The following is a 21,027-nucleotide window of genomic DNA, read 5'->3' as shown; positions in this document are numbered from 1 at the left end:
AAGGTTTCGGGACGGACGCACGCACGCATGGACGGACACACGGACAACCCGAAAACATAATGCCTCCTGCACCTTACGGTGGCGGAGGCATAAAAATGAATAAAGTGCATTTTTAACTCCGTTACACAGACTGATTAGGTCTTCCAAAGAAAACAATCAGAATTAAAATCCATTGAAAACTCAGGGAGGAGGAGCAATTTTTGTGAATTGTGGACAGACAGAAGGACGATGGACACTGCGTGATGGCGATAGCTCATCATCCTATGGCTGGTGAGCTATTAACACGGTAATGCTTGAAAGGGCTCCATAAGGTGAATTCTTATTCACCTTAAAGATATTTACTTATATTAGTTCCACATTTAAAGAAAAAAACACCTGAACTGTTTGTCTTGTTAAAAGATTGCACGTTGAGTAGGTGCTTTAAGAACAGAAGAGCACTAGTGGGTGAGAGGGAATCTCCAGAGACGCCTGGCACATGAGCTCTTAAAGACGCATCATCTGGATAGATCTAGGTCATGGCTACAGGGCAGAAATGTGCTCCGAGTACAGTCAGGACATCGTGTTTCAACCAAATGCCAGAGGTGGCCAATGGTTAGAGGAGTAAAATCTTCATTTTCTCCAGAGTATATATGGGGAACTAAATGGTATAATCAACTTTTCAAATCAAGAACTATTTGAAGCTAGCTGTTTTGAAACACAAAATACAAACACAAACACACTTTCCCTTGAGTGTGCCCGATAAAACCACGTCCTGAAATGACATGTACACTGCTGTCTAGACTAGAACACCTGACTGCTACTGCAACAGAGGTGGGATTTCTTAATTAACAGTCATTATGATTGACAGCAGACATTTCTATTCTTTTAGTCCTGGGCATGACTTTAAACTGCAATCGGCGGTGAGTCTCAGATCCAGGAGGACTTGAGTATTGGGGAAAGTGAAGTTACCCCTTAATCACCATTGCTCCCAGGTCTGCTCTGACATGGAGTGATAGCACCTGCCTGGGTTCCAGCTATGGGTTAAATAGTACATCACCAACAAGGCACTGGCAGCAGGGCACTTTTTGGTGCAATGTTTCAGGGTCAATGGCACACCACCAGATGGCATGCGGAAGAACCACTCAAATGGCCAACGGATGGCATCACTCGGCAAGTCAGTTGTCACTGCGGGGCAACTTCCATACCCGTCAGGTCTGTGGCACTTTTGTGCACCACTTGGCATCAGATCTGGAGGGCCAGAGAGACAACACGATGGGGGCACAACATCGTTTGTCTTACCTTACCATGCAAGGTGCTTCATTAGGAGAGGAGAATAGTAAACGAGAGCTCACAATGCTAGGCATTCCATGGTGGCTCGGTCAGGCCGTTCGTGCCCCCGTTGTGGACGACTCTGTCGCTCTGGTGCGGGCCTCACGGCCCATCTGCATTTATGCGCATCCTAATGAAGCAGTCATCATTGCTAGCAATGGACAACCAACAACGATGATTGACAGGCCCTCATAACTGTGTATTTTCCAGCACCCATATTGACCATCACAATAGAGGTACCGTACCTTCTTGCCCTGATTGATTAGAGGTTGGTCGTCCATGTTAACTTTATTCTTCTATTAAGAGAACCTGTCTGCTACCAAAATGTGAGAAAAATCACAGACTATCTTTAAGAGCCAAGTCTCTCAAGCATGTTGGTCTACCAGATACTAATGTGGATTGCTATAACATAAGAAACCATTACATTCTCCAAAAGCTGACAAATGTGGGCACATCAAAACACAATTTTCAAAAACATTGACTCAGCCTGATGCAGCCTACTGTGCTAAGTATTCGTGTGTGTGTGTGTGTCTGTCTGTGTGGGATGTTTGGAGGTGTAGGTGGACTGAGTCACTTTTTTGGTTATTTTGCCCACTTGAATGCTCAATATAGAACTCGATTAGAGTATTCAAGGACCCTAATGCTGAAATTTGTAAGAAACGGGGTGCTGGAAAATGTGAGCCTGCACTCTGTAACCAGATATGAATAGGATACAAATAATGCAGAAAGAACACAAACTGGAAAAAACAACTGTTACTGTAGCAAAGAAATGAAAACTAATGCTTGGGTAATATTGATGCAGAAATTAACACTGGATTTTTTCTCTGTCATTTCAGTGCTGCACTTCAGCAGAAAGGAAATATCCAAGTTTTCTTTCTAGTAGAATTTGACATGATCCATATTTATAGCCATAGAGTTTTCTTTGAGGCTGTGTCAAGTCAAGTCAAAGTCCCTCTCACACCAGAATCTAGTCCTCCCAGGCAGTCTCCGGTCCCAGTACTAACCAGCTTTTTGAAGTGTATGGGTGTGGCACCAGTCTTCGTTTCAGTAGCCCTCTGCCTCTTGCCTATACAGCTACAGTGGGGGAGCTAGTCCTCTGGTAACCACAAGAGATTGACTTCCCCACTCGCATCTGTATTGCAGCGTGCCTTGCCAGATGGTAGTAAGTACCATTTTTATGATGGCCTTTGGTATGACCTGACTGGGAGTAGAACTCGCGATCTCCCGGTCAAGAGGCAGACACGCTAACCACTAGGCCAACTCGCAGTTTGAGGCTGTGCAGCCATACATTAACACCTTTTTCTGAGCTAATAAGAAGAGGTAGGACGTGATCACATTTATCAATACTAAGCCAGAATTTAGGCCAAAATTAAGCCTTGAAAGAATGCACCACAATTTTGGAGATCCTGTAACCTATGAAGAAATGTACCCTTTGGAGTTATTGCCGATTTTGCTTGGATTGGATTCTTTCCTTTCGCTCATTTGCTCAACATGTTGTATTTGATGTGAGGTGATGGTACTTTCTACTACTACAATTAGAGTTATTTAACTGTACTGAAGCCATAGTTTGCTTGCGTTGTCCTGGTTCCACAGCTCCAGTCTCTGTCTGTTATCTGTAGACCATTTTGTAGACCAGAACATCTTCGTTTTATGTAATTAAAAATGTAAATGCCAATTTGGGCTCCATTTCTGGAGGAGTTTGTTTTTTGATAGGGAATTTACATTGGTTCCTCCTGGATTAAATTTGACACAAATGTGCAATCTGACAACAGTAAACAAAAGAACAAAGAAAAAAAACACTCATAGCCATCCATAATCACTGACACCACCCAAGCCACAGGCTCACATAGCTAGGTCAACTACAAAACAATGAGTAACAAATATGTCCATCCAAGCAGAGTCAGTCATGATGCAGTGTAGGAGCCACCTAGATGTAAGTGTGTGTGTATTATGTGTCTCCTCACCCCCAAAGCCATCAGGTACGTAGGTCTTGAGGACGATATTGCAGAAGATGGTGGGTAGAGAGAGCGGTTTGTTACCCTCGTTTCTCAAAGAGATGTGTCTATAACCAGCCTGAAGGCCGTCCAGTGGCAGGATCCTCTGACCAATCAGCTTATTATTATCATCATACACTGCGATTCTGAGCACAGCCAGTTCAGGTAGGATGACCTGGGGTCAGACATAGGAAAAACACACCAGATATGGGGATTTTACATTCATCCTTTGCATTGTGATTGAGAAACCATGGTAATAATAATTAAAAAAAAAATCTGTGACATGAAATTTACACAGTATGGGAACAGGTATAGGAGCTGGTCATATGTGGGTGGTAAAAGAGAGCAACTGGACTTGCTTGAAGATTCTTGAAGATGTTTCACCTCTCATCCGAAAGGCTTCTTCAGTTCTGAAGAAGCCTTTCGGATGAGAGGTGAAACATCTTCAAGAATCTTCAAGCAAGTCCAGTTGCTCTCTTTTACCACCCACAGTTTACCATGACCTGGATGACTGAGAATCTTCACAGACGAGCTGGTCATATGGGACTATCACAGCCAATGTCTTGGCTGATGGATACAAGATATCTTTACAGGAAAATCTCTGCACAAGACATCTTGTTTAAATTAGAGCCCTGCACTCCCACGAGAGTCCTGCGGGACTCGCGGGACCCGCCGCAAAGCAGTGCGGCGTGGGACAAATTTTGAAAGCTCATTGCGGACGCGGGCGGGACCGGAAGTGCACATATGCGCGCGCGGGCGGGAGCGGTGATAAGCTGCAGTCCCGCTAACTAAAAATGTGTTTGAAATAAAATTTATAAATTATTAATTTATGTCTATCATATATAATTTGTGCTGGATATTTTATTTGGCATTAATAAAAACATTTTAAGATACCTAAATTTGCAGAGAGAGTCAGATTGCCAGAGGAATAGCATCTTAAATTTGCCATTGATCACCCTAACAGGAAATCCTTTGATCACGCTAATGACTCGCAGTTCACACCCAGCTAGCAAGAAAACCATGAGTGAAGTGATTTACTGCTTGCGTTAGTCTACAACTTTAATCAGAGAGACAGGTTACACAGTGACGGTAGGCTTGACTCAATGCTATCCCAGAAATCCTTCCTGTAATATGCAAATTTGGCTGTCCAATCAGAGGCGGCTAAATTTGCATATTACAGGAAGGATTTCTGGGATAGCACTGAGTCAAGCCTACCGTCACTGTGTAACCTGTCTCTCTGACTAAAGTTGTAGACTAACTCAAGCAGTAAATCAATTCACTTCTCTTACTAGCTCTGCTTTGCAATAAAAAAAAAAAACAACAACATTGGTACAAAGCAAGCCCATTCACTTTTTTATGATGATCAGAAAATTACAATGGTTTCTCATATGATAAAAAATTGCGATTAAATATTTTGATCACTTGACAGCACTAATTATTATTATTATTATTAGAGACAGTACATGCTGAATTCAGAAGCAAGGTAAATAACATGAGCTGTAGATATTTATGCTCAAATCCACTCAAAGTAGGGGATGAGGCACCATCACTCTGTGTCAAGACAAGAACTTTCCTGAGAAATAACGCGAACGTCTGCATCATGCGGGATTTGCGGGCGGGAGCGGGACAAAATATGGTGGGAGCGGGACTGAAAATCATAATTTTTTTGTGGGCGTGGGCGGGAGCGGGACTGAAAATCATAATTCTTTGCGGGCGCGGGCGGGAGTGGGACTGCACAATGCGGGCGTGGGCGGGAGCGGGACTGAAAAATCCGACCCGCGCAGACCTCTAGTTTAAATGTGATCACTTCATGCAGCCTGAGTATCATGATTATGTGCAGTATGAATAGCGGTAATCTACATAACAATGCAGGTGTAAACACACTAAAGATGCTTTTAAAACACATTTAAATCAGACCACCCATTCCACTAGGCCTGATAAGCAGTTTACTCAAATATTATACAAGCATAAATGCATCTTTCTTTTCAAGAAACTTATCATAAACCCTCACACGCCACGCTCATTGTGGACACAACACAGTGAAGGATTTAATAAATGATATACAACATGGTGGCACGGTGGTGTAGTGGTTAGCACTGTTGCCTCACAGCAAGAAGACTCCGGGGTCGAACCTCACAGCCGATGGGGGCCTATCTGTGTCGAGTGTGCATGTACTTGTGTCTGTGTGGTTTTTCTCCGGGTTCTCCGGTTTCCTCCCACTGTTCAAAAGGTTGCACAGGTCAGTGCATACTTAGTGCTGGAACCAAGTCCGGATAGATTGGGAAGGATTAAATCAGGAAGGGCATCCGGTGTAAAACTTATGTCAAATCAAATATGTGGCTCCAAATGATCCACTATGGTGACCCCTAACGGGAGCAGCCGAAAGAAGAATAACGATATACAATGTCTTCTGCAGGGCGGCACGGTGGTGTAGTGGTTAGCGCTGTCGCCTCACAGCAAGAAGGTCCTGGGTTCGAGCCCCGGGGCCGGCGAGGGCCCTTCTGTGTGGAGTTTGCATGTTCTCCCCGTGTTTACGTGGGTTTCCTCCGGGTGCTCCGGTTTCCCCCACAGTCCAAAGACATGCAGGTTAGGTTAACTGGTGACTCTAAATTGACCGTAGGTGTGAATGTGAGTGTGAATGGTTGTCTGTGTGTATGTGTCAGCCCTGTGATGACCTGGCGACTTGTCCAGGGTGTACCCCGCCTTTCGCCCGTAGTCAGCTGGGACAGGCTCCAGCTTGCCTGCGACCCTGTAGAAGGATAAAGTGGCTAGAGATAATGAGATGAGAATGTCTTCTGCATTGAAAACAACGAAAACCCCTAAATATTGATGGTCAAGTATATGCAATGAATTTATAATTAACTGACTGAGTGTAAGTGCATGCGGTTAAAATCTCGAGTGTACAGTCTAGATACAAGAGTCAAGACCCATATGATGACCCTTATAAGACCCTTATAACTAAGAAGTAGTTACACCCTAATATTATCTATAATGAGGATTGTCTCATGGACAGCACGGTGGTGTAGCGGTTAGCACTGTTGCCTCACAGCAAGAAGGTTCTGGGTTCGAGCCCAATGCCAACGTAGGCATTTCTGTGTGGAGTTTGGATGTTCTCCCCGTGTTTACGTGGGTTTCCTCCGGGTGCTCCGGTTTCCCCCACAGTCCAAAGACATGCAGGTTAGGCTAATTGGTGGCTCTAAATTGACTGTAGGTGTGAATGTGAGTGTGAATGGTTGTTTGTCTCTATGTGTCAGCCCTGTGATAACCTGGCGACTTGTCCAGGGTGTACCCCGCCTCTCACCCATAGTCAGCTGGGATAGGCTCCAGCTTGCCCACGACCCTGTACAGGATAAGCAGTTACGGATAATGGATGGATGGATGGAGGTTTGTCTCATTATAGATAGCATTAGCATTTTCTGCAGCTATACAGTAATGCTTACAACATCATAAATCTTTCCCAGAATCATGCACCCCCTCCTTATCTGAACATGCCCTGCTAAAATGTGTTCTCCTTTTCCTATCCAGTAACCTGCAGGCCAAGGACAGATGCAGTGAAATTACAGCACTGCAGATATGCACTACAACCTGGTGGCAGATAAAAGGACACAGTGAGAAATTAATGCCAGAGGAAAGGATATATGAAATGAGAGAAGCGGAAAAGGAAATGGATAAAGCTAAGATTGTGAAGTGTCAATAGGTCATTTATCCAAGCCACGCTCAAATAGAGATGAAGGCATTTGTCTTCGTCTTTATGGCTTTAGCTGTCCTGAGTGACAGAAAGGCAACAATGACTGATGGGTCAAAGACAAAGGGGTTTTCAAAACACTAAAAATGATTATGAATGTAATATAACAACACTTTTGATTTTTTTTATTCTGATGGGTCAGAAGATGCCGATTAATTTTCCATAACAGCAGCTCTGATGGTAGTTCTGGCTGTAATTCAAATCGCAGATGTATATTAATGCACTTTTTCTAATGTTATCTTTTCTGGATTAACAGATTGTACAGCACAGGGACTGCACATAAACCTAATAAAAAAAATTCTGTGAGATGTTTAGCATTTTTAGAAGGAGTCTCCAGTTTCAGCACATTATAAGAGTCAGAGGTAAAGCTATTCAGTTGATGGTGGAATGGCTGGCCGCTTTATGTCCCAGGGCACCCTAGTGTCTGTGTTACCTTCTGGCTCTCCCTTTTAGTTATGATGTCATAGTTAGTCTTGCCAGAGTCCACGCTTGCATTCAGCACACAATGTATACTGTTGTTAAGTATTGGGTCATAGCAGGTATACCTAGCAATCTGCGTTTCTCTCTCTCTCATTACACGTCAATCCTGAGATGCTGGCTTATCTTGATCTTCAGACCTATCTGATCCAAACTTATGCCCTACTTCTAGTTGGAGTTCTCATCACTTCACTCCTGTGAGGATGGCCCCATATGTACAGCCCTCATCCATCCTGATGCCCTACTTCTAGTTGGAGTTCTCATTACTTCACTCCTATGAAGATAGCCCCCATATGTACAGCCCCTGATCCAACCTTATGCCCTTTTTCTAGCTGGAACTCTCATCACTTCACTCCTATGAGGATGGCCCCCATATGTACAGCCCCTGATCCAACCTTATGCCCTACTTCTGGCTAAGGTTCTCACTGCTTCACTCCTGCAAGGATGGCCCCCATATGTACAGCCCTGATCCATCCTGATGCCCTACTTCTAGCTGGAGTTCTCATTACTTCACTCCTACGAGGATGGCCCCCATATGTACAGCCCCTGATCCAACCTTATACCCTTTTTCTAGCTGGAGCTCTCATCACTTCACTCCTACGAGGATGGCCCCCATATGTACAGCCCTTGAGCCATTCTGATGCCCTACTTCTGGCTGAGGTTCTCATCGCTTCACTCCTGCAAGGATGGCCCCCATATGTCTAGCCCCTGATCCATCCTGATGCCCTACTTCTAGCTGGAGTTCTCATCACTTCACTCCTATGAGGATGGCCCCCATATGTACAGCCCCTGATCCATCCTGATGCCCTACTTCTGGCTGAGGTTCTCATCACTTCACTCCTGCGAGGATGGCCCCCATATGTACAGCCCCTAGATCCAACCTTATACCCTACTTCTGGCTAAGGTTCTCATCGCTTCACTCCTATGAAGGATAGCCCCATATGCACAGTCTTACGATACACTTAGAAAATGTACACTTACAGTTTTGCAATGATGGCTTACAGCTACAACTGCCATGATAACTTTAGGACTGCAATTGTCATGAACAGTTTTGCACTCATCAATGAACAGTTGATAACCAACAAAATAGACTTCATGCTAAAACTATAATGAATTTCCTGGTTACACAATTGTACTTTGTGACCATATAGGACACACTTATAAAAGTGTGTTATTTATAATCACACAATAATCTGTTATCACCCAGATGAGAATGGGTTCCGTTTTGAGTCTGGTTCCTCTCAAGGTTTCTTCCTCATGTCATCTCTGGGATTTTTTTCCTTGCCACTGTCATCTTAGGCTTGCTCATTAGGGATACATTTATTAGTTTATATGTTTAAAATCTTTATTTTTCTGTAAAGCTGCTTTGCAATAATGTCTATTGTTAAAAGTGTTTATACAAATAAACTGACTTGACTTGACTTCTCTGTTCTCTGACATGGGAAAGTATTCAGGATAGCAGGATTTACAATTTCTTTATTAAAATGTCTTATACATGGAACTATAAATGAATGAAAGTATTCTCCTTAACAAATGAAAAATTCTAGTCATTGGCTAATTTCTGTGGTATAAGAGAAATAAAACCATTTGGGACATGCTGTTACATCGCACCACCCTATCGTTGATTTATTTTCCTATAACCTCATATTTTATTCCTTATACTCAACCAATCGGAATGTCATTTAGTATGAAATAAAATCATATATAATTTTAGTTATACTACTTGGATAACATACAAAAATCATATTGTACACATCTTAAATATACAGCAAAAAATCAGGTTTGCAGTTAAAAACAGTAGCAGTAAATTCACTGCCATGAATCTACTAAGATTTATCTTATGTCCAAATATCCAAGCTAACCTGTCAGATAATAGATAATAAGTTTTATGTTACAATGACATCATACAACATGACTTATTTTATATGGACACTGGAAAATCTTTGATCTAAAGCCAATTTATTCCAAAAAATAAAGAGTTGAATACTAATATTAACCTTTCCACCTGTCTTTCTGTAGTGAACGATTATTCAATAATTGACTAGATCAGATGGTGAGCAGGAATCTTAGATAAAATAAAGTGTCTAATCTGAAATTAGCCAAAATAAAATGCTGTTTTGGAACATCTAACTAATAAGAAGATAGTTCTATTTCAACTTTAATAAGGCATATCAGGTGAAAATTCAAGTTCAAGCCAAATTGCTTGAAACTGCTCTCAGTTAATTCAGAATTGAATGCAGAACAACATACTTTTTACAGAATTAAAATTTGTTTATCCGTTCTTGAGATATTACAAATCAAAGATTGAAAAAAAGGCTTAATTTTTAGAAAACTGCTGTAATATTCTGTACGAGGATCACATGGTCCAAAATGGGCCTCATTAACCAATGAGATCAAATGTTTTTCTTAATAATTTTTCTATTTTTCAAGATATTTACATGGAAATTGGCAGGCACATAGATGGTTGTATACTGAATACAAAGTTTGAAAAATTAGTACAAACCAATTATGCAAATTAATATTTAATTAGTATTAATCATGCTAATCAGGTAAACATGTTAAATCAGTACACTCTCTTCTTCAAAGTTTCACCAAATGGCTTTATTTTTGCAATATAAAGCTGATATTAACTCTTATTTATACATCACAAAGAAGGAGAAATCAATGTTAATGATAAAATATGCATAAATAAGCTTTGAATGTCATTCACATCTACCATTCTCTATCAAAATAAAAAAGCAATAAAAGATTATTTCTAATACCCTCTTTGTGCTCTGTAGGCATTTTGTATTTCTAAGTAGGGCTGACTACTCTTCATAAGAAAGAATATAAATGATTATTTTGAATAATATTCACAGCTTTCAAGACGGACCTTGAAAAAACTGTGATCCACATCCAAAAAACAATTCACATTCAGTTGAATTGAAATTGACATTCACATTTCTGACTTCCGTTTTTTTTAAATATCATTCCAACCCCTAAGAACTCAATATTTTTCATCAAAACGACCACAGTTATATTCTAAAATAGTTATTTATTTACATGAATCAGTTTTATTTGAAAAAAAAGTAGGTAAAGCTATGAAAACTCACTTCAAAGTCTCCTGTGAATCATAACATCAAAACTAGCTGACGGAAAATTTTGCTGAATACTTCATTAGAAACAGTGAGAGTGAGAGAACATCCCTATAAAAGTTATCTGATTGATATTCACGAGGAATCCAGTCAGAAACTGATCAGAAGAGAGAGAGAGATAGAGAGAGAGAGAGAGAGAGCCTGACCACTTTCCCGTGACTCAAAAAGCACAGTTTCCCAACGTCCCGCGAGCATCTGTTGTACCAAATTCAACCGACTGTTACTCCCAAAGTACTGAACAGATCTTAACGAGATAAATTTCTTTGGAAAGCAGAGATTATAAGCTTTTTAATGATAGTATTCACGATAGAAAATATTCAAGAGTTAAGCAATGACAGGTTTGGAAACTTAGATGAGTGTCTGCATGGACAATTTTCACAGCACGGCCAGCGAGCGTCTGAGATGTCTAACTTTAATATAGTTTTTTGTCTATATTCTCAGTGAGGAGGCGTAACTGAGAAGATTGTTGTGCAAACCAAGAGTTGATATCATTGCCTGAGTATACCTCTGGACAGTTTTTTGAATAAGTTTTTGCATGGCATGGCCAGGTATACAGATTATTACTGGGAAAAGCTCGGCCTCCTCTGTCAATTCGTCATTGAAGTTTGGAAAGCTTAAGTCTGGGGTTTTCTTATGCCAGATAAATCTTGAAAAATGCCTGTATAACTGTGTCTATATAATTTTTTAATACATAAATAGAAAGGGATTATTTGGAGTAAATAGAGTATCATGGGGAAAAAATTATAGTTTATCTTACGCATTCACAAGATGGGTCGTCTTAAATCTTTTTAACAGTAGGAGAAAATTGATCTCAGGAAGCTTATTGAGATTTGTGCCAACAAAAGGACCAGGGGCTATTGCCTGAGGTTTATTAATATATTTATTGTAACCTGAGAAGGAGCAAAAATATGTATTAGATTTTTTAGACTTTGTCAAAACCAACCAGATCAGCTGTGTGATGTAACTTCTCTGGCAGCAGTATCCAATTAAAATTTGTAAAGGTCCAGTTAAGCAACTAATATGACTGAATATAGTCCCTAAGGCGACTACTGCAGTGTCTGACTGCAGCAGCAATTTACATTTTTTAAAAATCAACAATAGTAGAGTGGGCAACACGGTGGTGTAGTGGTTAACCCTGTCGCCTCACAGCAAGAAGGTTCTGGGTTCAAGCCCAGTGGCCGATGAGGGCCTTTCTGTGTGGAGTTTGCATGTTCTCCCTGTCTCTGTGTGGGTTTCCTCCGGGTGCTCCGGTTTCCCCCACAGTCCAAAGACATGCAGGTTAGGTTAATTGGTGGATCTAAATTGACCGTAGGTGTGAGTGTGAATAGTTGTTTGTCTCTAATGGCCCTTTTCCACTACCCTTTTTCAGCTCACTTCAGCCCGACACGGCTCGCGTTTCGACTACCTCAGAGCAGCACGACTCAGCTCGCTTCAGCCCTACTCAGCACCCAAAACTCGCACGGTTTTGGAGTGGGGCTGAAGCGAGCCAAACCAAGCCGAGTGGGGCTAGGGGCGTGAGGAGACACTCCCCTGTGCACTGATTGGTGAGGAGGAGTGTCCTCACATGCCCACACACGCCCCGCGAGCACGCTGGGATCTGTAAACCCAGAAGAAGAAGAATTACGAATTACGAGAATTTCTGAAGCCTTATGCGCCTCGCCTCATCTATACGCTCTTGCCAGTATCTGTTGGCATTGTCGGTGACAACAAGCCACAGCACCAAGACCAGCAACACTAACGACTCCATGTTTATTGTTTACTATCCGGGTCGTGAGACTACCGCTTAAAAGGTCACTGATGTCACTGTTTGCGCCGCCTAACGACATCACGTGAAGTCCACCCACTTTCGCTAACTCCACCCAATGTGTCCACCCACTTCCAGCCAGCATGGTTCAGCGCGGTTGTAGTCGAAATGCAACTCCAACAGCCCCGCTCAGCTCGACTCAGCCCAACTCAGCACGGCACAGCTCAGCCCAACTCAGCCGCGTTGGTAGTGGAAAAGCGGCATATGTGTCAGCCCTGCGATGATCTGGCGATTTGTCCAGGGTGTACCCCGCCTTTCGCCCGTATTCAGCTGGGATAGGCTCCAGCTTGCCCGTGACCCTGTACAGAATAAGCGGTTACAGATAATGGATGGATGGATAGTAGAGTATATGGTGCTATTTTAATATTAAACCTTCCTGAATGAAAATTGGACCCTTTGCTATTTTTAACCCAGGTGCGTGTAAGTCATAGTGCTGATTACAGGAGTATTTGTGTGTGTGTATAAGGATGATTAGTAGCTGTGTTCTGTTTTGTGTGTGTGTGTGTGTGTGTGTGTGTGTGTGTGTGTATGTGTATTTATGGGCTAATATAAATATTAGTCTGTTTTATTAAAGTACATCTGAGGTGTTTTCATGGACACTGCCAGGCTTTTAGGATTTATCTGACTCAGTGCCTGTGTTTAACATTTTTAGCTCTTTTGTGTCAGTGTTGGTTGAATGAGCGTGTGGTGTAGGATAATGGCAATAATGGTGTGTGTGTGTTCAAACCAGCAGTGTGTTCTGAAAATAACAGCAGTGCTGATGGCTCGTATAGGTGTGTGTGTGTGTGTGTGTGCATGAATGTGTGTAGGGCAGTCACAGCAGTCAGTGTGTGTGTTTGTGAGAGAGAGAGAGAGAGAGAGGGAGAGAGAAGGAGCGAGAGAGAAGGAGAGAGAGAGAGAGAGAGAGAGAGAGAGAGAGGGGGCAGCACTGCGGCAGCGGTGATTTATGGCCTGTGCTGGAGTCTCAGTGTCATGGTTGAGAGATTCTGCCTTTCTGCTGGTCTCAGCATAATAGCTTTGCTTTCTCTCTCTGTCCCTTGTTCACTCACTCCCTGTTTCCTTATACCAATAATACTGCTTAAAATACAATTACCGACCCAAACGCCATATTAAAGCATTAATTTTTACACTTAAACGACTTTGATTCTGACATATCACCACATGATACTGACTGGTTAAAGCAACGCATATTTCATTTTACTTGTGCCACATACCAGCTTCCTGCTGTGCTGCGGTTTCTCTGCTTTTCACTGTTTTGTTCTTTCTCCAATCTTCATCTTCTATACTGTTGTCTGTCATACTGCTCTTACTCTGCTCCTCTTATGCCGGGATCAGACTACACGAAATTTCTGTCTTTCACAATGGTCACTATGTCAGATTAGATAATCATAGTGCCATAAATTCTTGCCATGTCTTGGCTGGGAGACTGGCGATACGACAAGTCTGACCCTGACCAATTATTCACGTCCTTGCATGTCATCAGGGAGGAGGGTCAAGAAATTGTCAATCATGGCTACAGAAGGAGCACCACGTAACACATCATAGGAGTTGTTAAACTATGTAAGAAAACACAAAAGATTCTGACATGCTAGATTTTTCTTCGGGGTGTCGTGGGATGTCCCAGATGCCACATAGCTGTTTTTTGATTATGTCACACTATGAGGCCTGTTCGTCATTCCCGACATTCATATTCAAACTCAGCATTGGAAATTTTTGCCCATGAAAAGATCATGTCAAAATCGAGCTGAATTTGCACAGTCTGATCCCAACATTATGATAAAATGAAGCATCATACTGATTAATTTCCTTTTCTTGTTTGCTTTATCTCCATGAACTTGAGTCACTTTCTCAACACGTTTCTTCATCACCTTATCCTATGTTTCTACCCTTCTCAAATACTAAAGCAGGTTTAGTTCTACTCATCAGGCACTGCATGCAAACTCAGCAAAACAAGAAAAAAGAAAAAAAAAAAAGAAAAACAAGTAACTGTGCCAAAGAAAGTGTATAAAAGAAAATACAAATTGATAAGCACATCTTATTTTATTGCTAAAACTACGCACAGTGTCTTGCAAAAGTATTCATCCCCCTTGGTGTTTCTTCTGTTTTGTCGCATTACAAGCTGGAATTAAAATGGATTTTTGGAGGATTAGCACCATTTGATTTACACAACATGCCGACAACTTTAAAGGTGCAAATTGTTGTTTTATTGTGACACAAACAATAATTAAGATGAAAAAACAGAAATCTGGAGTGTGCATAGGTATTCACCCCCTTTCGTATGAAACCCCTAAATAAGAGCTGGTCCAAACAATTCACTTCATAAGTTGCATAGTTAGTTGATTAAGGTCCACCTGTGTGCAATCAAAGTGTCACATGATCTGTCACATGATGTCTGTATAAATCAGCCTGTTCTGGAAGGACCCTGACTCTGCAACATTACTAAGCAAGCAACATGAAAACCAAGGAGCCTCCAAACAGGCCAGAGACAAAGTTGTGAAGAAGTATAGATCAGGGTTGGGTTAAAGTCATTGCTTAAAGAAAACACATTTGGAGTTTGCCCAACAGCATGTGGCAGACTCCCCAAACACATGGAAGAAGACTATCTGCTCAAATGAGACTAAAATTTATCTTTTTGGCCATCATGGGAAATGCCATGTGTGGCGCAAACCCAACACCCTGAGAATACAATTCCTACAATGAAGCATGGTGGTGACAGCATCATGCTGTGGGGATATTTTTCATCTGCAGGGACAGGAAAGCTGGTCAGGACTGAAGGAAAGATAGATGGCACTAAATACAGGGCAGTTCTGGAGGAAAACCTGTTTGAGTCGGCCAGAGGTTTGAGACGGGGATGAAGGTTCACGTTCCAGCAGGACAATAACCCTAAACATACTGCTAAAGCTACACTGGAGTGGTTTAAAGGGAAACATTTAAATGTCTTGGAATGGCCGAGTCAAAGCCCAGACCTCAATCTAGTTGAGAATCTATGGCATAACTTGAAGATTGCTGTACACCAACGCAACCCATCTAACTTGAAGGAGTTGGATCAGTTTTGTCTTGAGGAATGGGCAAAAATCCCAGTGGCTGGATGTGCTATGCTAATAGAGACATACCCCAAGAGACTTGCAGCTGTAATTGCACCAAAAGGTGGCTCTACAAAGTATTGACTTTGGGGGGGGTGAATACCTATGCACACTCCAGATTTCTGGTTTTTCATCTTAATTATTGCTTGTGTCACAATAAAACAACAATTTGCACTTTTGAAGTGGTAGGCATGTTGTGTCAATCAAATGGTGCTAACCCTCCAAAAATCCATTTTAATTCCAGCTTGTAATGCGACAAAACAGGACAAACACCAAGGGGGATGAATACTTTTTCAAGACACTGTATGCTGAAATATAAAGTAGCATAGAGCAAGAAACAATTTTAGAAATACAGTGTATTATTATTATTATTATTATTATTATTATTATTATTAATATTTGTATTATTATTAATGATGTTGTCCTAAAATAGAGATGGCTCTACTTTAGGACCACATAAATAAACGTTGTTGTTGTTGTTGTTTTTTAACCCACGTGGAAATGTCTATTTTCTTACCTTACTTTGGCTATCTGTCTGAAACTGCCTGTGGGTAAGTAAGTCAACAGTCTGCCTAAAGATGTCAACCCTTGCTAAGTTTGCTTTGCTCAGAATTTGATTTTTGCATGACACTGTGAAACAAACAAGTCTAATCAATTCTGTTTGAACAGCATGTAAGTCTGACACCCAGTGGACTGTAATCCTGAGAGAGTGTTTTTCCTCCAGATAGCCACTGAAGATTGAGGATGTCCATGCAGTGGATGGCCGGGTGTGTGTGAGGCAAGACATTTAGCAATTGCTCATTTGTGCTAATGCAGACTGTGGATGTGGTCTGCCCTTGGCAACAGCTAATGGGACATGACGCACTTTAGATCTTTGAAAAATGTCTAAAACCCTTGATAGCGAAGTGTGCCTGACTCACAAAACATGATCATGTTTTTGAATCATTGCATGCCGTAGTGAAACAGAAATAAGTTTAATCAATTCGATTTTAAATCAGACCAGAAATATCTGTGATGATCCTGCATCATCAAAATTAATCAAAACAGAGAAAGCGCTTAACTATTGTACAGATGACAAAAAAGGTTTAAAAAATTTTAAAAAGAGATACAAAAATTTATATCAAGCCAGAACTGATCCAATTAATGTGATTATTTCCCCCCAGTGATCAGTCGAGTGAAGAGACAATGAGGATTGTGTTTAAATACTACAAGTAATTTTTACCTACATTTATGGTATTTGGCAGATTGACGTCCTTATCCAGCTACTTACATTATTTTTTAACAACTGAGCAATAGAGGGTTAGGGGCTTTTCTCAAGGGTTCAACCAGGCTTGTAGTACTCGAGTCCAACTTGTGCCCTAATTTTAAGGACTTGTGACTTGACTTGGACTTGAGCACTGATGACTCGGACTTGGACTCATGCATTAACTGCATTTGGACTCGGAAACTGGAGACGAGGACTTGGAATTTTTCTTTATTTCTTGGAACATGCCATAATAATTTGGCATAAGATATTTATATCTACATTACTTTTTTACTACTTTTGTGCAAGAGAATGCACATTCACCTGTTCATACGTCATGTTCAGGAACAAACTAATGTTAATGGTGCTAAAATGCCTGGAAAGAACGCCCCTAGGATTGTCTGCTTTGCTTATACAGATTTCTCATGCAGTGCGAAACCCCCCCCACACTGCTATGTGTTTCATATGTAGAAGAACTATTGAGGAGACGACAGGGACAACCTCGAACTTCAATCATCGTTTGGTAAGACTCCACCCAGAGAAGTAAGTGACATGCTATGTTCATTGCTCTGTTGATAGTGGGCGGGGCTTGTTGAGCGATGAACTAGCTAGTGTTAACCCTCTCTCATGTTATTTGCCCTGTTGATAGTGGGTGGGGCTTGCTGAACAATGAACAATCTTTTTATCTGTAGCCTATTAACTAAAATGGGGCAGTCGAGCAGTGACGTTAGCCCAACACAGTAGCAGAGACGGTTTCACATAAAGGCAGCAACAGCCATCATCAAATGGTGCGGTTGGAGTCTTGTTCTCAGACTCAACTCAAACTTGACTCGGATCAATAGTGGACTCGACTCAAAATTTTCTTTAATGACTTGGACTTGAACACTGGGGACTTGAGACTGGACTCGGACTTGAGGTTTAGTGACTACAACACTGCTGGGTTCAGCAGTGACAGCTTTGCAGTGCTGGGATTTAAACTCACAACCTTCCAATTAAAAGTCCAATGCCTCAGATGATGTGATGAAGATTAATATGGATGCTTCTGATAGTGATATTCAGCATTTTCTTTCTTTTTGAAGTAGAACTCAACACCAATGGCGTCCAAGACAAAAAGTCTAGTCCTTCTTGGTACTGATTTTGTATGCCTGAAACACCTGACACACATGCACACTTCAAATAGGAAAGCTGTCAGACATTTGACCTTGCTGTGATCCTGTTTGGGTCAATTCCAAAATCTAATCAGCTCACCTGCTGGTTACAATGACGATAATTCCATATAAATCCTTCAAATATTCAACCACGCTTTCTTTAGACATCATGCTAATCTCAGGCAGACAGACAGACAGACAATCTAGTGGCAGAGGCATAACAATGTCACTGATTTTCCATCAGTAGATTAGATTATAATTGTAGGTGTAACTGAAGATGGGGTGGAACTAGAAAGGAAAATGTTCTCTTTTTCAATTTTGGGTTAACCAGATATGAAAGGATATTATTTTACTTCTCTGTGAGCTACAGTGTCTTGAAAAAGTATTCATCCCCCTTGGTGTTTCTTCTGTTTTGTCGCATTACAAGCTGGAATTAAAATGGATTTTTGGAGGGTTAGCACCATTTGATTTACACAACATGCCGACCACTTTAAAGGTGCAAATTGTTGTTTTATTGTGACACAAACAATAATTAAGATGAAAAAACAGAAATCTGGAGTGTGCATAGGTATTCACCCCCTTTCGTATGAAACCCCTAAATAAGAGCTGGTCCAAACAATTCACTTCATAAGTCACATAATCTGTCACATGATGTCTGTATAAATCCACCTGTTCTGGAAGGACCCTGACTCTGCAACACTACTAAGCAAGCAACATGAAAACTAAGGAGCCTCCAAACAGGTCAGAGACAAATTGTGAAGTATAGATCAGGGTTGGGTTATAAAAAATATCCCAAACTTTGAATATCCCAGGGAGCACCATTAAATCCATTATAACAAAATGGAAAGAATATGGCACCACTACAAACCTGACAAGAGAAGGCCGCCCACCAAAACTCACAGACCGGGCAAGGAGGGCATTAATCAGAGATGCAAAAAATACACCAAAGATAACACTGAAGGAGCTGCAAAGATCCACAGCGGAGATGGGAGTATCTGTCCATAGGACCACTTAAAGCCGTACACTCCACAGGGCAGGGCTTTATGGAAAAGTGGCCAGAAAAAAGTAATTGCTTGGAATTTGCCCAATAGCATGTGGCAGACTCCCCAAACACATGGAAGAAGATTCTCTGGTCAAATGAGACTAAAATTGATCTTTTTGGCCATCATGGGAAATGCCATGTGTGGTGCAAACCCAACACCCTGAGAACACCATTCCTACAGTGAAGCATGGTGGTGGCAGCATCATGGTGTGGGGATGTTTTTCATCTGCAGGGTAAGGAAAGCTGGTCAGGACTGAAAGAAAGATGGAAGGCACTAAATACAGGGCAATTCTGGAGGAAAACCTGTTTGAGTCGGCCAGAGGTTTGAGACTGGGATGAAGGTTCACATTCCAGCAAGACAGCGACCCTAAACATACTGCTAAAGCTACACTGGAGTGGTTTAAAGGGAAACATTTAAATGTCTTGGAACAGCCTAGTCAAAGCCCAGACCTCAATCCAATTGAGAATCTGTGGCATAACTTGAAGATTGCTGTACACCAATGCAACCCATCTAACTTGAAGGAGTTGGATCAGTTTTGTCTTGAGGAATGGGCAAAAATCCCAGTGGCTAGATGTGCTAAGCTAATAGAGACATACCCCAAGAGACTTGCAGCTGTAATTGCAGCAAAAGGTGGCTCTACAAAGTACTGTCTTTGGGAGGGTGAATACCTATGTACTCTCCAGATTTCTGGTTTTTCATCTTGTTTATTATTTGTGTCACAATAAAACAACAATTTTCACCTTTTAAAGTGGTAGGCATGTTGTGTAAATCAAATAGTGCTAACCGTCCAAAAATCCATTTTAATTCCAGCTTGTAATGCGACAAAACAGGACAAACACCAAGGGGGATGAATACTTTTGCAAGACACTGTACCGTACATGCAAAAGGGAAACCGGTGTATTTCAGCTCAGAAACAGCTGCAACTTTCAGAACAATATTATTCGTTTCAGCATGAAAGATGGAGCGTTTTACGAACGTGATCTGTTTGAGCAGAGTGTACAGATGAGTAGATGAGAGAGCTGGGATCTTTCCATAGAGATGATGTGAGGGTTAATTCTTACTGGTGCTACTATCAATAGGCAGTCAAACGGCATTATGGGTAACCATATGTAAGGAACCAGAAACCAAAGTGAAACAAACAAAAAATAGATTTGCGTGATAAAATAAATCTGGGATGCTAATGAAGATCACATTCTCTGACGCTACGTTCACACTGCAAGGCTTAATGCTCAATTCCGATTTTTTTTGTGAAATCCGATTTTTTTGTGAGGTCGTTCACATATGCGACTTGTATGTGATCCTCAGTATGAACGAAAAGCGACCTAAAAGTGTTCCACATGCGCATTGCAGGATACGACGACGTCACACGCAGTGAGCATGGCCAGTGTTTACGGAAGTAAAACCGCCCGGTTGCGGTATGACCCATCCAATCTAGCTTGAATAGCTGTATCCCCCCAAATGGAAATCAGCTCCCTAACCTCTGCGTCCTTCCATTGAGAAGATTCAGAACCTTCACAGCCCGAAACGTCCCTCGCATTGATGTCATGCGCAGGGGCGCAGATACGTTTTTTGAACTGGGAGGGACAAAAAACTGGGGGGGACAAAGCTGCCAGCAAACCAACCCCAACCCCGATATGCCTGCCAAACTTGTTGTTAGTAACCATAGCAACCAAGCTCGAGCTCGCAACCTGTGCAGTCTGCGCAGCTCAACCAACCGAATATCAGTCTTTGTTTTATGTGAGTTGTTGCAACTATGTATACACTGCTGTGCACCTCAATAAACCGAATGGTAATTAGTCTTTTGATTTTTCCGTGAGGTTTGCCTTATGCAAAGAAAGACAGCATAGACGGTTTTTCCTCCCTATAAGTGGGGGGGACCGAACGAGGTGAATTTAAATCTGGGTGGGACGAGTCCCCCCCTCTACCTGCGCCCGTGATTATGCGGCATGTTGTTGTAACTTTTTTTGAGAGACCCGCCGCCTACTTCAGCGCAGAATAGTGACGTTTGTGGCTTGTTGATGACGTGTAAGTCGGATGAATGCGACCTG

The 21,027-nt window shown here is 41.7% G+C and overlaps 1 protein-coding gene across 4 annotated transcripts in view; it reads right to left on the bottom strand.

The window, feature by feature from the left end:
• Positions 1 to 21,027, bottom strand: part of LOC132883771 (1-phosphatidylinositol 4,5-bisphosphate phosphodiesterase beta-4-like) — a 258,886-nt gene that overhangs the window by 58,597 nt on the left and 179,262 nt on the right. For all 4 annotated transcript variants that reach the window (XM_060917766.1, XM_060917768.1, XM_060917767.1 and 1 more), the window contains one exon: positions 3,273 to 3,477. In XM_060917766.1, coding sequence (XP_060773749.1) covers positions 3,273 to 3,477 — 205 coding nt within the window. The remainder of the gene's footprint in view (positions 1 to 3,272; positions 3,478 to 21,027) is intronic.

This window comes from Neoarius graeffei, chromosome 3 (assembly GCF_027579695.1).
Source record: "Neoarius graeffei isolate fNeoGra1 chromosome 3, fNeoGra1.pri, whole genome shotgun sequence".
NCBI lineage: Eukaryota > Metazoa > Chordata > Actinopteri > Siluriformes > Ariidae > Neoarius > Neoarius graeffei.
Note: the sequence above shows the minus strand (reverse complement) of the source record. Positions and strands in the feature narration are given on the sequence as shown.